Raw genomic sequence first — 15,213 nt, forward strand, 5'->3', positions numbered from 1 at the left:
TTGTACTTAGTGAAGTAAATCAGACAGAGAAAGATATATATTATATGATATCACTTATATGTGGAATCTAAAAAATAATACAAATGAATCTATATTCAAAACAGAAATAGACTCAGACATAGAAAACAAAATATGGGTACAAAAGGGGAAAGAGGTGGGGAGGGATAAATTAGGAATATGGGATTAACAGATACTCACTACTATACATAAAATAGATAAGCGGGCTTCCCTGGTGGCACAGTGGTTGAGAGTCCACCTGCCAATGCAGGGGACACAGATTCATGCCCCGGTCTGGGAAGATCCCACATGCCACGGAGCAGCTGTGCCCGTGAGCCATGGCCGCTGAGCCTGTGCGTCTGGAGCCTGTGCTCTGCAACGGGAGAGGCCACAACAGTAAGAGGCCCGTGTACCACAAAAAAAAAAAAAAAAAAAAAAAGATAAGCAACAAGAATTTAATGTATAGCACAGGGAATTATATTCAGTGCCTTGTAATAACCTATAATGGAAAATAATCTGAAAAAAATATATATATAACTGAATCATTTTGCTATATACCTGAAACTAACACAGTATTGTAAATCAACTATACTTCAATAAAAAATGAAAATAAAAAATACAATCCAAGGGAGTATAAGGGAATTAAAAGGGATTTGGAGTGATGAAAAGTTTACCATAGAATTGTCCTTTGTTTTTAGCACTTTTAAAAAGTTGATCATGTCTTACCTCCTTTGAAGACAAAGTATGTGGCATCAGCCTTGTTTTAAAGAGGCAGTAGGCTTCAACGGCCTGGGGACAGACTGTCCCAAGTTCAAATGCTGGCTCTGCCACTTACTATGGCTGTGATTTTAGGCAAGTGAGCAGATGTGGGCTCAGTTTCCTCATCTTCGAAATGGAACAGATATTATCTACCACGCAGGACTGCCACAGCCTTGCTTGGAGCTGATGTTAAATAATGTAGGTAAATGTACAGACGGAGGCTGTGAGAGAAGAGAAAGCCATGCCACCTTCTTTTGCAAAAGAGAGGTGAGGCCACAGTAAACAACGACCGGGCCAGGTGTGTGTTGAGTATTAGAGACTCTGTCACTCTAATGAGTTGTGAATTTCAAAGCATTTCAGCCTGATCATCAAGAAATATTGGGCTGCACTTCTGAATGCAACTTCCTTCCAAACACGGGGCCTGGGATGGGTCGGACAGCCTGCAGCAGGCACAGGACCTATTGTCTGAAGACGTGGTTCTGCTCCTGATCTCTTGGCTTGACCCTCACAGCGGTCAGCAATATTTCCTGTCTGTCTAGGAACTGGACTTCCTTTGGTGACAGTACCAAACTCTTCCTTGGAGCAGGAGGTTAGTATTTAAAATAGCATGAACTGTGCCAAGAATGATAGGAATATGTACCCAAAAAGTGCATAGAAAGAAGGCTGGGCAGGGAACTATAGATGCTTGGGGTGTGGGAGAGAAGGCCAAATGTCCATGCAGGAAGGAGCTGGGGCAGGCTGGATGTAGTGGGCTGACAGCGGGCCAGCCTATGTGAGAAGTGTCCCTTTCCAAGGCCAATAAGAGCCATTTTCGGCCCCAGCAGGATAAGCCTCAACAGGCTTTGAAAGGCTTTCAAATCAATCTTTTTACAGATGTCTCATATACCTAACTACTTTCTACCATGAGAACTGTATCCATAGGTACATGGATAATAGAACTCTGAAAGTGGCTAAAAAATGAGGATCTTTGCCCTAAAAAATGTGATGTGCTTCCCAAACCCTGCACTAAATTTCAAGCACCCACTGACCCCCCAAATATCTGGACACCCCACTAAGAGGGATTCCTTACTCACCTGACAAGGGTGCCAGAGGCTGCAGGTATGGATGGCACTTGTGTTATCCATGCCATATAACCAGGTGGGGGTCATTTGAAAATACAGGTGTCTATTATCATGTTTAGGGAACTTTTGTTTTTAACCTCTGTTAAGCAGCTCTGTCATATGCCTCCTACTCTGACATTTTGCAATGACAAAATAATTTGTTTACATATACATCTACTAGATGTTAAGGTTCACAAGATCAAGACTGTGTCTTATTCAATTTTGTGTCTTTATGATTGAATAAATGCTTATTAACATTTTATTTAAAAAAAAAAAAAAGAAAAACAACAACAAACTGTTCCTTGGAGCAAATGTCCCTTCCTCACTTCCAGTGGCCCTAGCAGAACTGCCAATCACAAAACACTGTCCACCCAGTGCCCTTAGGGGAGCACATAAACAAGGCCTGTCCAATACTCTTGACCACAGTGACTGGCCAAGGTATAGCTATGTGATTGGCCATGGTATAGCTATGTGATTGGCCAAGGTATAGCTATGTGACTGGAACGAGGTCAATAAGAGTCCTATGCTGGGATTTCACATCTGGATTCTGGAAGCATAAACTTCTCTCTTCCCTCTGGAAAAGTATGGCTGTTTGTGGTTATCCCCTCCCTCCAAAAAAGTCCGTGTGCAGTAGGAGAAGACAAGACCAAAACCCCAAGAGTGACAAAGCTGAGAGAGTATACCTGGATACAGTGGTACCTGAAGCCTACCCATCAGTTTCCCTCAGTCAAATGAACCAATCAATTCCCCTTTCTACTTGAGCTTGTTTTGATTGAGTTTCTATCACTTGTAGCCAGAAGAGTCCTGACTAATACACTAAACCTTATTTTTCTCATCTGAAAATTAAATAGTTAGGGCTACAATGTTCAAAGTCCCTTCCAAAGCCCCGGAGTTTAGAAATTTCTTACCAAATGGCTTAGGCAAGAGTAAAGACCAGGCACTGGAGAAAGAGACAAGACCAGCATGGCCCTGAAATTTGGATGATATTTAAAATTCAAATCCCAGATCTGGCACCTAAAACAATGCCTCACACATGGTAGGTCTTGTTAAGCATTTTTAAGTTAACTACAGGCAATGGCAGGTGTTGTGGTCCAGAGATTTTCACATTTCTAGGATGAGTTTCCTCCCGGAGTCTGTCTCTGTGACCCTCTTTCTCAGCTTACTGGAGGATCTGTAGCAAATATTTTCACAAGGAACGGTGGAAATTCTGAGCTGAGCACTGCCCCAACCAGATCCAGAAGAGATGTCTCAGAGCAAGACACCTCCCAGGGTCCCAGCTCTCTGAGGGTCCTGCTTTCTTATTCTCCCCATTCTGTTCTGGTTTCACTCATGATGTTTCCACCAAAACTGTCCCAACCAAAACCATCCTCTTGGCTTCTCTCCATGAACATCTCTGTAGCACCCATGGTCTGGTGAGAGATGGCACAGCACCACGCCTTGCCCGGGAGGGTGGGGAAGTCCCATAGGGCTGGTAACACCCAGGGCCTCTGTCTCCTTAGACGAGCATGAGAACCAAAGGACACAACCTACAATTAACAACGTCAACTCAAGAGAGGACTGAACCGATTGGCAGGTAGAAAGCATGTGTCATCCAAGTGTCACCAGCCCTTCCTGAGGCTCTCTGCAGACAAAAACTCCAGCCAAAAAAAAGGAAAACCACAAATGCAACTCCTAATGCCTTGAGAAGTCATGCAGATCTGCAGTGAATGTGTCCAGGGAGGATGAGGAGGGGGTTACAATACATTCATTCAGCAAGACTTCCCTTAAAATTTTTTTGAAACATCTTTCTTTTCCCAGAATGTCTATTCCTTAAGACACTGACCAATCCCTTCGCTCCCCTCGTGCCCTGTCCCCGGCTCCCTCCTTGGCCCTCATGTGTCTCCCTCTTCACTTCTCATCTAGAGCCATGTGGTTCCTTTTCCTCTTGCCTTTTCCAACCCATTTCTTATCACCTCTTCTCCCCAGTCCCACCCCCAAACCCCACAAATGTCCAGGACCTGGGTGAACTAACACAGGATCCTTCTTCTTTACAAGCTAAAGAGGAATGGAATTGCAAATGCTTCTAATGGTTTCCTCTGCCGTGTATATAAACATGGGAAATTTGCAAGCACAGAGATTCTAAAACCTTCCTTTCCAAGTAAAGAAGAAAAGGAAGAGTTCACAGAATGCGTGCCTTGCCCTAGAACAGCCTGCACAGTTCATTCTAGCAGGTCCGAGAGTCACGTTTCATTATAGAAAATGTATCAGCTAGAGAATACCTCCAACGTCCTCCTCCTGGCACTCTGGGTGCTTCTTGTCTTCAGTTCCAATTACCATGATGGTTACAGAGCCTGTCCTGGCTGGGAGTGAGGGTGTTTCCACTTAGTTGGGTTTCCTTCCTCCCCCACCATGTCATGGAGGATTATGCTCCAAGTGACACAGAGATGATTTGGCCACAGAGGAATCTGGCAATTGACCAGGCCCTGAACCATCTCCCTCTGGTTTATCTTGAGGTCAGTTTGTCTAACTTTACCAAGAAGCTACAGGGGCCGGAAGAATCAAAGCAAAGACAAGAGACCAAGATCAACACAACAATTGACCTAACTGCCTAACAGACTCTAGTCACTTTGACACTTTTAACCATTCGGGGAAAATCTTATGAGCTGGCTAAGAATTTGAGGGCTGATAGGAAACTCAAGTCAACAAAGCATTAGATTCTGTCATCTATTTGGTTGCAATTAGCCAGGGGCACTTTGTTTGTTTGTTCCTCTGCAGCAATTACTAATGTTAAATGTTACCCCTGCAAGGCTACAACTGACAGAGGGTCCCTAAAACCAAGTGTGCATCTAACAGGTTCCTTCTCAGCAGCAAGTTCTATAAACCAGACTTGTGCTTAAAAGTTCATAAAATATTTTTCAAGGACAAACAGTTTAAGAGGTCTCACAGCCATAGGTAGGGTAATCAATTATCCCAGCTTGCCCGGGACTGAAGTTTCCCAAGACATGGGACTTTCAGTGCTAAAACCAGGACAGTCCCAGGCAAACTCAGGGCAATCTCTAGATGTACCACAACCCTAGGCTAGTGACTACTATTGAATCAGAAGGAAGGGTGGGGAACATTGAAAGGAGGGTAGAGAGGGAGAGAAAATAAACATCTTCAAAACAGCCAATTGCTCACAGAAGGTTCAATTTCTCTGTAGTTCAAAATCAACTACAAACATCAACTGTTCCAAAGTGTGTATAAACTGTTTTGTCAACAAAGGGTTTATGGCCAATGACTTTGGGAAATGCTCCAAACAAAATCTCATCAGGTCTCCTTCATGTAGTCTCTACGCACATCAACCCATCAAAGGCTCTGAGAAGTCCTGGAGTGGTGAACATATTTAATTTGGTGCTCTCAGGGTGTCCCAAGTTTATTTGACTACACAAGTTTTTTTCACTTAATGGTTATGATCATGCAACTGAACATACTTTGAGAAATGGGGATCTTACCCATTTATAGATATGTGTCAACAAATCTCTCTTCATACTCAGTGAAAAGCATGCTAAAACTTAGCTAAAAGAGAGCCAGGATCTATATTTTTAAAAAGACATCTGAGGAAAATGACTGAGATGTATGTAGGATATTAAAGATGAATCAAACCAGTAAAAACAGTGCTGAAAAGATTAAAGACTTGAACTTGAAACATAATCTGAATTGAATTTTGTGTCTGATAGATGTAAGAGATTTTTTTTTTCTTTTTCTTTTTCTTTTTTAACTTTTGGCTGCATTGGGTCTTCGTTGCTGTGTGCGGGCTTTTTCTGGTTGCGGCAAGCAGGGACTACTCTTCGTTGCAGCGCGCAGGCTTGTCATTGCGGTGGCTTCTCTTGTTGCGGAGCACGGGATTAGGCACGCAGGCTTCAGAGGTTGTGGCACACAGGCTCAGTAGTTGTGGTTTGCGGGCTCTAGAGCACAGGCTCAGTAGTTGTGGTGCACAGATTTAGTTGTTCTGTGGCATGTGGGATCTTCCCGGACCAGGGCTCGAACCTGTGTGCCCTGCACTGGCAGGCTGATTCTTAACCACTGCACCACCAGGGAAGTCCCTAAGAGATTTTTTATTCATTCATTCATTCCATTTATTCATTCAAATTAATTAAGCATGTATGTGCCAGGCACTGTGCTAGGCCCAGGGATATTGCAGTGAACAAGAGAGAGTGATAAGGTCTCTGATGCTTGGGGCTTCCAATCTTAAATTTCACTAAGTATTAAGTAACAATCTTAACAATGAGAAAAAAGTACAAGGGTCCATAGGAGGTGCCTCTAGGTCAGATTCAGGAGGCAGACATGATGCATTCCCACAGGAGGTGATGTCAAGGCTTAAACTCAATGGATAAAGTGGGTGGGCCAATGCAGTGTGTGTAGGAGTGTAGTGCTGGGCAGCAGGGGACAGTGTTCTGGGCAGAAGGAACAACACATGCAAAGGCCTGTGAAACAGAGCTCAGAGCATTCTCTACACAGGCAAGGGTCTTGTTCCTGAAGTCAGAGGTAGAATTCATTTTAACACACAGAAGGGCCTCCATACACTTTGACTATTATTATTATCATAATCACATAAAGGAAAAGAACTCTGCATCAAGGGGAGGTTAAATCTGACCCTTCCTACACCTCTAAAGGTCTATGGCTTTGTGATTGGGAGAATTCTATGATTCCCTTTACAGTCTGTTTAAAGGTTATAGACCTCTCCTCTTATAAAGTAAAGTTCCCACAAAGTCATAAATCTACATATGAATAGACTGTACATTTCTGATTTCTTTTTCCTTCACTGTGCAGCGGTTCCCTTTTTGTTCCCCCAAAACAGCCACAATGCCCACTTCATCAACCTTGACATCTCTTGGCTTCTTTACAAGATGCTTCCAGTAACCCAAGACCTACAGGGCAAGCAACATCGACGGGTGCTTAGCGAGCCACTTAGATTTTTTAAATTAAACCACAAGCGGTGATGCAAACATGACTTCCCCAAGTGGTAAAGCACAGAAGCTTGGTGGAGACTTTGACTAGTAAAGCCAACCTCGGCAGTGTCCTCTCTGGAGCATCTGGAACAGGACATATAAGGGCTGGGATTGTCCAGGGAAAACACTTACCCCTCTGAAATTCCAGGCTTTAGGAGACGGAAACATGGGAAAGTTGTTTTGCCGCTGCCGTTTAGGCCTGGAAGAGGACAAAAAAAAAAAAAAAAAAAAAAAAAAAAAGACCATGCATTCATTATTCATTGGTTAGCTCTTCAGAGGAAATCACCAATTTCAGATGTAGCTTTGTCAAAAAGAGAGATGCTTGGAGAAATGGTCCAGGCAGGTGAGGCAGCTATTGTTTTCTACAGCTCTGCAATCTTTAGCAGCCAAACTCACTGCAAACTCCTTCCCAGGCCCCCAGGAGGAAAGCTCCAGAGTCCCTTTAAAAAGTCAAAAATTAGGGCCTCCCTGGTGGCGCAAGTGGTTGGGAGTCCGCCTGCCGATGCAGGGGATACGGGTTCGTGCCCCGGTCTGGGAGGATCCCATATGCCGCGGAGCGGCTGGGCCCGTGGGCCATGGCCGCTGAGCCTGCGCGTCCGGAGCCTGCGCGTCCGGAGCCTGTGCTCCGCAACGGGGGAGGCCGCAACAGTGAGAGGCCCGCATACCGCAAAAAAAAAAAAAAAAAAAAAAAAAAGTCAAAAATTAGGGCCTCCCTGGTGGCGCAGTGGTTAAGAGTCCGCCTGCCGATGCAGGGGATACGGGTTCGTGCCCCGGTCTGGGAGGATCCCATATATGCGAGCCATGGCCGCTGGGCCTGCGCATCCGGAGCCTGTGCTCCGCAACGGGAGAGGCCACAACAGTGAGAGGCCCGCATACCGCAAAAAGAAAAAAAAAAAAAAAAAAAAGTCAAAAATTAAAAGATAAAAGAAAAAAATAAAAGAAAATCTAAAATTCAAGCTGGATGAGAGAAAAAAAAAGCCAGACCAAACTCCAATCTTGATCTTTATTTCTCACACACAAGCAGTTCCCAAAGGGATGCCATCAGATGATGTCTGTAGCTTCGGCGGAGCCTGGAACCCTCCCTTGTTGCTCACTTGCTGGGGAGTTCCTGCACCTCCACTCAGGCCACACTAGAGCTCTAAACTTTTTTTTTTTTTTTTTTGCGGTACGCGGGCCCCTCACTGCTGTGGCCTCTCCCGTTGCGGAGCACAGGCTCCAGACACGAAGGCTCAGTGGTCATGGCTCACGGGCCCAGCCGCTCCGCGGCATGTGGGATCTTCCTGTACCGGGGCATGAACCTGTGTCCCCTGCATCAGCAGGCGGATTCTCAACCACTGCGCCACCAGGGAAGTCCTGGAGCTCTAAACTTTTAAAGGGACGACTGACAGGACATGCAGCCGCTGCCTAACAAGTTAGAACCGGCTTTCTCGCCTATTAATCTCTCCCCACGAATCAACCGCCTTAGATGTGATGGAGGCAGCTTCAAGTCGGATCTGCACAAGCGGCAGGTAACCGGTACAGAAAAGGAAAGATGCAGCAAGGGGCTGGGCGGCTCCAGACACACCAGGAACACCTTACTTCTGTCTTGTAAAGTGAATCCAATTTTGTAGCTGCCAACATACCCACAAGGATGCCTCTTACAATGTTTTTATGGAGTGGTAAATTACTCCTCCCCAAAATGCTATGTCTGTCAATATGGATATTCAAACGTCATGTTTGCTTGAAGTACCACTTCACTGAAAAACATCCCTGAAAAAGGTCCACCTTGCACTTGCCCTGAGGTTTTAGTCACTGATGGGCCAAAGGGTGGTGGTGCTGGTTTTTTAACATGATACTCACACCTTTTCTTTGACCTCCCTGCCACAATCAGCAGGAATGCAAGGCAGGATGCTTGTAGTGACCACTGCACAGGCTCTGCAGTATGTCAGGCCTGATAAAAATCTGGACTGACTCTACCAGGCATAAGAGATAAATAAACAAAATACAACATAATTATAATAATAGCAGCAGCTGACAGGTATTGGGTATTTAAAACAGCATATGCTAATACTTTATGTAGTTAATCTCACTGACTCTCCACTGGGAGCTGAGGTTCACTGTTGTACCCATTTAACAGATAAGAAAACAGACACCTAAGGATATTAAGTGACTCAACTATCACCATACAGGTGAAATCAGGATTCTGTTCTCAGGTGTCTGATCTCACACCCCATGGTGTTTTATTAGCTGTGTAACCCTGAGCCCAAGGCTTAAGCTCTGGAGCTTTCATATTCCTATGTGCAAAACGAGAAATAATACCCTGACACAGAGTCAAGATGAGATGTGGATTCTAACTCCAGTGCTGTCACTGCTAAGTTCTCAACAGATGTCAGCACGGTGCCCACCTCCCCACAACCTGCCCTCCCTCCCCCGCCGCCTCCAAATCTTGACTCCAAGGACAGCCTTCAATCAGGGACAGAGGATTGACACAGCAGAGCTGGGACAACTCACCAAAACAGCCGGGAACTCCCTCCTGCTGATGTGTCTTTATACCCAACCCCCTTCTTCTGCATCCTCCTCCTCCTCACCCACATGTACAATAAAAACCCAGGCTAATAACTTCTCAAGACAAACAGAGAAAACGTGGGTGGTTATTTAGATTTAATACTCTTCTCTTATTAAGTAACATGTTGGTCTAAGCTCTTCTGAAAAGATATTTCTCCCTTAAAAAAAAAAAAACTTAGAATTCAACAATACTTCTCCCTGGATACCGCTCCCTCCCCTCCCAGGTTATAATTGGGCTTTGCTCTCCTAATTATTTGATGAGCTTCACTGCTTCCGAAGCAACAACATATACCAGAACATTCCTAGTCAATGTGCCCCTGTTTTGTATGTTGCAGTCCACAGAAAATGAAAATCACAATAATTAACAGTGACTGAGTTACATGATGTGCCAGGGACTGTTCTAAGTACTCTGCCTACATAATCTAAGGCTGAGAACAACAATTAGATGGGTTATTATGTTATGCTATACTCTAACGTTAATACATGATATATAGGTAGCATTATAGTGGTGTTATACATTATCATATTTTATATATTTATATGTATGGCATTACATACATTTAAATAAATAATGTTGTATCATAATATGTTTTCATATAATATCATATAATATTATGGTATAATGGGGATATTATCATTACCCTATTTTACAGATGGGCTAAACCGAGGCTCAGAGAGGTTAAACCAGATGCCAGAAGTCACACAGCTGGTAGGTGGCTAAGGTGGGATTCATACCCAGATATGTCTGACTCCAGATTCAGGGGACGTAGCCCCTCTCAAATAGAGAGAAGCCCCACCAAACAGGGCTTCCATGCATTTGGAAGAATGCAGCCTGGGGGTTCCTTGTGGGAGGGCACCAGTTTAGCAGGGCCTCACACTAAGAGGCCTCATAGGCAAAGAAAAAGCATCAGAGCAAGTCTGTCAATCCAGGGCACTCTTGGGCAACTCGGTCGCACCCCCTTGGCTGGGCAAACTGCCAGGAAACCTACCTAGAAGACGGCTGTCTCTAACTGGTGCTTCCCCCACCCCTGCGTTCCACCACCTGCCAGGCTTCCAGATCATTCACACTGGCTGGAGCTCCTTTTAACTATCTAATCTGGCATCATAAGTCCTCCCCAGCCAAACACTACCACCCCACGTGGTTTTGAAGGACAGCTTCAGGAAGTAAAACACACCCTCCTGAGAAGACTCCTTCAGGTAGCCTGTGAGGGAACTGGCAGCAGAAAGGACAGCATCTCAGAAGCCTGTGAAGGCCAGGTCCTCATCACAGGATGGGCAATCAGTCCTGGGTATATTTCTTCTGTTTTAGAAGCAACTTCTTTGCACTGTCAGCAAAAGTCCAAGGGAGAAAATGGCACTTGGTTCTACATGTTTCTCAGACACAAAGATATGCAGTTGGACTTCCTGACAGGGCTGGGAGGAGTTATCTATAGTGTGTCCAGTCCTCAGGCCCCTAAGTGAACCAGGTCTGTGCACTGTGTGTACACACGTGGTTAGGAAGCACAGCCCATCCACAGATGTCAGAAGGGCAACGCTGACCAGTCATCATCCACCTCCACCTCCATGGGGGAGCTGACGGGAGCCAGGGCTGGGCAAGCAGCAGGAGAGAAAGCGCCGAGACAGGAGGCACAGATTCTTGCCTGGAAGGAGGTTACAACCTTAGGAAAGGTTGGAAAGAAAAGTTATAAACTCTCCACCCTCAGGAGAGCTCATAGTAGAAATGGAGAAATGCCCACAGTAAGAGTGAAAAGTCAGGATTCAAGGTGCGTTTAGGGAATGATCTCCGATTCAGGTGTGTGTGTGTCTGGAATCAGAGAGAATAAGCTCAGCGGATTAACAACAGGATGTATTTTCCCACCACATGAAAACAAGTGTGATTCTTTCCCAGCGCCTTGAGAAGAGGGATGATGACCATTTCCACAGCATCTCCCAGGAGTGTGGGTTTCAGGTTGCGTCTGATGCCTGCACCGTGGGGGCTAAGAGTCTGGTGTTCGGGGTGGAACCGACTTGGGGCACCCAGAACGCCTCCCTCCCTTTCTTGCTGGAGGACTTCAACTAGGCTACTTACTTTTTACTCCCCTTGAGCCTCCATTTTCTCATCTGGAAAGTGGGGAGAATAATCTCTTTTTACAAAATTGAAACATTAATGTACCATTAAAAAAAGTAAAAAGGAATAAAAGATGGTTGATTAAAAAAATAATAACGTACTATACAAATGTTTGGCAGAGAGTCTGGCCCTTAATAGCTGCTCAAATTAGCTGTCATTATTATTGAGAAAATGCCTTCTTTAAACCAGTAAAGGGAATATTACTTATAATTATCATTGGCAAGGCTCATGTTGGAGAGACAATGAAATATACATCTAATTCTTACAGATTGGATAACATATAAGTAAAATAAAACAAAGGCTTTAAGGTGCTATGAATATTTTGTTAGGTGACAACAACATAGCCCTAAATATGAACATGATGTAACCCTGAAAAGAGCCCCGCCTTCCCATTCTAATTTCCTGCCCCCCTTTTCCTTTTCAAAGATTACTACCTTTGCCAGCATGTTTTATATGTTGTAAATATTTTAATATCTTAATTGTCAACCCAGAACATCTTGCTAAAAAACTTTCCTTGGATTTCTTTTCTTTTGTTTTACCTCTCCCTCCTTCTCCATGAAGACAACTGTAGCATTACTAGGAAAACCAAACAGCTACACTTTATAGGAGAAATTAATGCCAGTTATTTTTACTCTGGTTGGACCACTTAAGATATGGTGGTTTCTTTTGCTTAAATGTCGTTTTAGTTTCTGTTTTTGGTACATAATCAAGGATTGACTGGCAGGTGTTTAGCCGGGTAAAGATCCAATTCTTCCTGGAGAAGCTCACTGGAAAGAGATAGTTTGCAGAATGGAAGTCTCATCACTTTGGCTTGTCTCTCTTAAATGAAAGTACAAAGGCACCACTCGGTACCATGTTTCTGTGGCTCGTTGAGTCACGTCAGCTTCATTCTACTCATGCCATGACTGCAAGTCCAGCTCTTTACTTCCTGATAAATATTGGGAATAAAGAATCACAGAGCCTCAGAATGCTCAGCTGACAGTAGTTGCATCCTCTTTGCAACAGTCCCGTTGAGAACGCACGTGCAAAGAGAGCCCTCATCCCTTGGAGAATGGGTCTGTACCTCTTTATGTATAATGGGCTCACACATTAACTTCTTCACCAATATTTATTGAGCACCTACTCTACACCAGGCACAGCGCCACACGTTACATAGACAGTGGTGAACAAAACAGATCCAGTTCCTGCTTTCGTGGAGCTTGCAGAAGAGCAGCCAGACCAAAAATTGAGAGAGACAGAGAGAGATTACAACATGGTAAGTGTTTTTTTAAAAAAAGAGTGGTCATGGGGAGTGCCAAAGTGGCTCAATCAAGGATTGAGGAGCCAGAAGAAAGACTCAGCCAGGTGATGAGAAAAAGGAAATGTAGGCCAAGCCACAGGAAAAGCATACTCAAAGTGCAGAAGGTAAAAAAACTGATCTTTGAAAAGATTAACCAAATAGACAAAACTGGTAAAGCTGATCAAGTTAAAAGCGGGTGGGGAGAACACTGATAAATACTATTACAGATGGAGGCACAAAACTACAGACACAACATCAAGTAAATGACAAAAGAAAGCTATCAATGACTTGATGCCATTACATTGAAAACTTAAACAAAGTGCATATGTTCCTTCAAAATATACAGCTTATCAAAAATATCTCAAGGAGAAATAGAAAACCTAAAAAGCTCAATAACTAATTTAAAAAAAAAAAGAAAGAAAGCACCAGGCCTGACAGTTTTGCTAATGAATTCTACAAAACCTTCAAAACAACAGATCATTCCAATCTTATACAGACTGTTCCAAAGAAGATAAACAGAGTCCAGAGTTAAGAAGTAAAGGAGAGACGACACATTTGAACAATTGGAATTAAAGTATGACAACTGAAATGTCTGTAAATAAGGAAATGGATTAAATGAAGCTATATTTATTCTTAACAATGGAAGACCATATAGAACTATATATTAATTAAAAATCTTCAAAAAAAGGAAGAAAAAAGAATGAAAATCCAAGCTGCAGGAGATATGCATATGATATGATACTATATAGGAACGCACAAAATAACACTCCGCTTATAGTCACATGTAGTAAAAATGTAAGATACTGTATCAACTGCAGAAGAGAGCTTCTCTCTGGGGACAGAGAGGGGAGAGAATCTCTGCCTGGAATGTTTCATTTATTCACATAAAAATTCTGAAGCCAATATTACTGTTTATTAAATCTATATGGGGGTACAGAGGTGAATATTATAATAGTTGATATTTTGCTATATGGGTGGAATATTTTATAACTAAAAACAGTAATAAACAGGAAAAAATCATGGCAAAGCTATACAATAAAATACCAGGCATCCATTAAAAATAATGAGGTATACTAACATCCTCACCAGCAGAGACCTTAAAATTCAGTATGTGAAATTAGACACATGTAAACTCATTTAGGTTCACACACACACACACACACACACACACACACACACACACACACACACACACACAACGCGCGCGCACGTACAGAATCGGCTATGTGTGCGCAGAGTGAGGTCCCTGGAAGAGCACAGGCCCAACTGTTGACGGTGACTGATTACGTAGCTGGGGTTGTGGGAAGGGAGCATAAATGTGGACATTATCTTTTACATTATGTATTTTTAAATCATTACTATGGAAACATATTGTGCATAAAATGGAAATTATAATAATGTTTATAAAAAGGCCTTGACAGGTGGGGAAGGAGGTAAAGAGGCATGAGATGAGGCTGAACAGGTGGCCAGGGCAGAGGCTTAAAGACTGGGGTTGGGGGTAATGGGGCTCCACTGATGTTATAAAGTGGGGAGTGACATGATGAGATTTGCTTTTAGAAAGATCTGTCTGGCTAGAGAAAAGAGAAGACAGCCGAGGGGGTCCAGAGTGAAGGCAGAGACCCGGGCAGCTCCTGGAGCCACTGCAGCTTCTCTCATGGGGCACTTTCAAGATGCTGAAGGCACAGAGGTCAAGTCTGTTCAGATTTCTCTTCCATTTTCCACCCATCTGCCAGTTATTTTTAGAACAGTGTTCACTGTTCAATAGAAATAGCACATGAGCAACGTATGTAATTTAAAATTTCTATGAGTCACATTAAAATGGTAAGAAAAAAGGCAGGTAAGTTTAACTTTATTTTTTGTTTGTTTTTTAAATTTTTTAAAAAATTTATTTTTAATTTTTATTTTTTGGCTGCGTTGGGTCCTCATTGTTGCACGCGGGCTTTCTCTAGTTGCGGTGAGCGGGGGCTACTCTTTGTTGTGATGCGCGGGCTTCTCATTGTGGTGGCTTCTCTTATTGTGGAGCACAGGCTCTAGGCACATGGGCTTCAGAAGTTGCAGCATGCAGGCTCAGTAGTTGCGGCACACAGGCCCTAGAGTGCGCGGGCCTCAGTAGTTGCAGTGCGTGGGCTCAGTAGTTGTGGTGCACGGGCTCTAGGGTGCACGGGATTCAGTAGTTGTGGCACGTGGGCTCAGCAGTTGTGGCTCGCAAGCTCTAGAGTGCAGGCCCAGTAGTTGTGGTGCATGGGCTTAGTTGATCCACGGCATGTGGGATCTTCCCAGACCAGGGCTCGAACCCACGTCCCCTGCATTGGCAGGCGGATTCTTAACCACTGCACCACGAGGGAAGTCCCATTTAATTTTAATAATATAGTTTACTTCGCCCAATATATCCAGATATTATTATCAGTTCAACATGTAATCAACAGAAAAACGAATTAGAGATATTTTACACTTTTTTTT

General features: G+C 43.7%; 1 protein-coding gene across 2 annotated transcripts in view; it reads right to left on the reverse strand.

Moving 5' to 3' along the window:
• Positions 1 to 15,213, reverse strand: part of ARHGEF3 (Rho guanine nucleotide exchange factor 3) — a 313,291-nt gene that overhangs the window by 198,480 nt on the left and 99,598 nt on the right. The window contains exon 2 of one of the 2 annotated variants that reach the window (XM_060109489.1): positions 6,956 to 7,022. The exons of the other annotated variant lie outside the window; for it this stretch is intronic. Within the exon in view, the coding sequence (XP_059965472.1) occupies positions 6,956 to 7,022 (67 nt within the window). The remainder of the gene's footprint in view (positions 1 to 6,955; positions 7,023 to 15,213) is intronic. 2 annotated transcript variants of the gene reach the window in all.

The sequence above is a fragment of the Mesoplodon densirostris genome, chromosome 10 (genome assembly GCF_025265405.1).
Source record: "Mesoplodon densirostris isolate mMesDen1 chromosome 10, mMesDen1 primary haplotype, whole genome shotgun sequence".
Classification (NCBI taxonomy): Eukaryota; Metazoa; Chordata; class Mammalia; order Artiodactyla; family Ziphiidae; genus Mesoplodon; species Mesoplodon densirostris.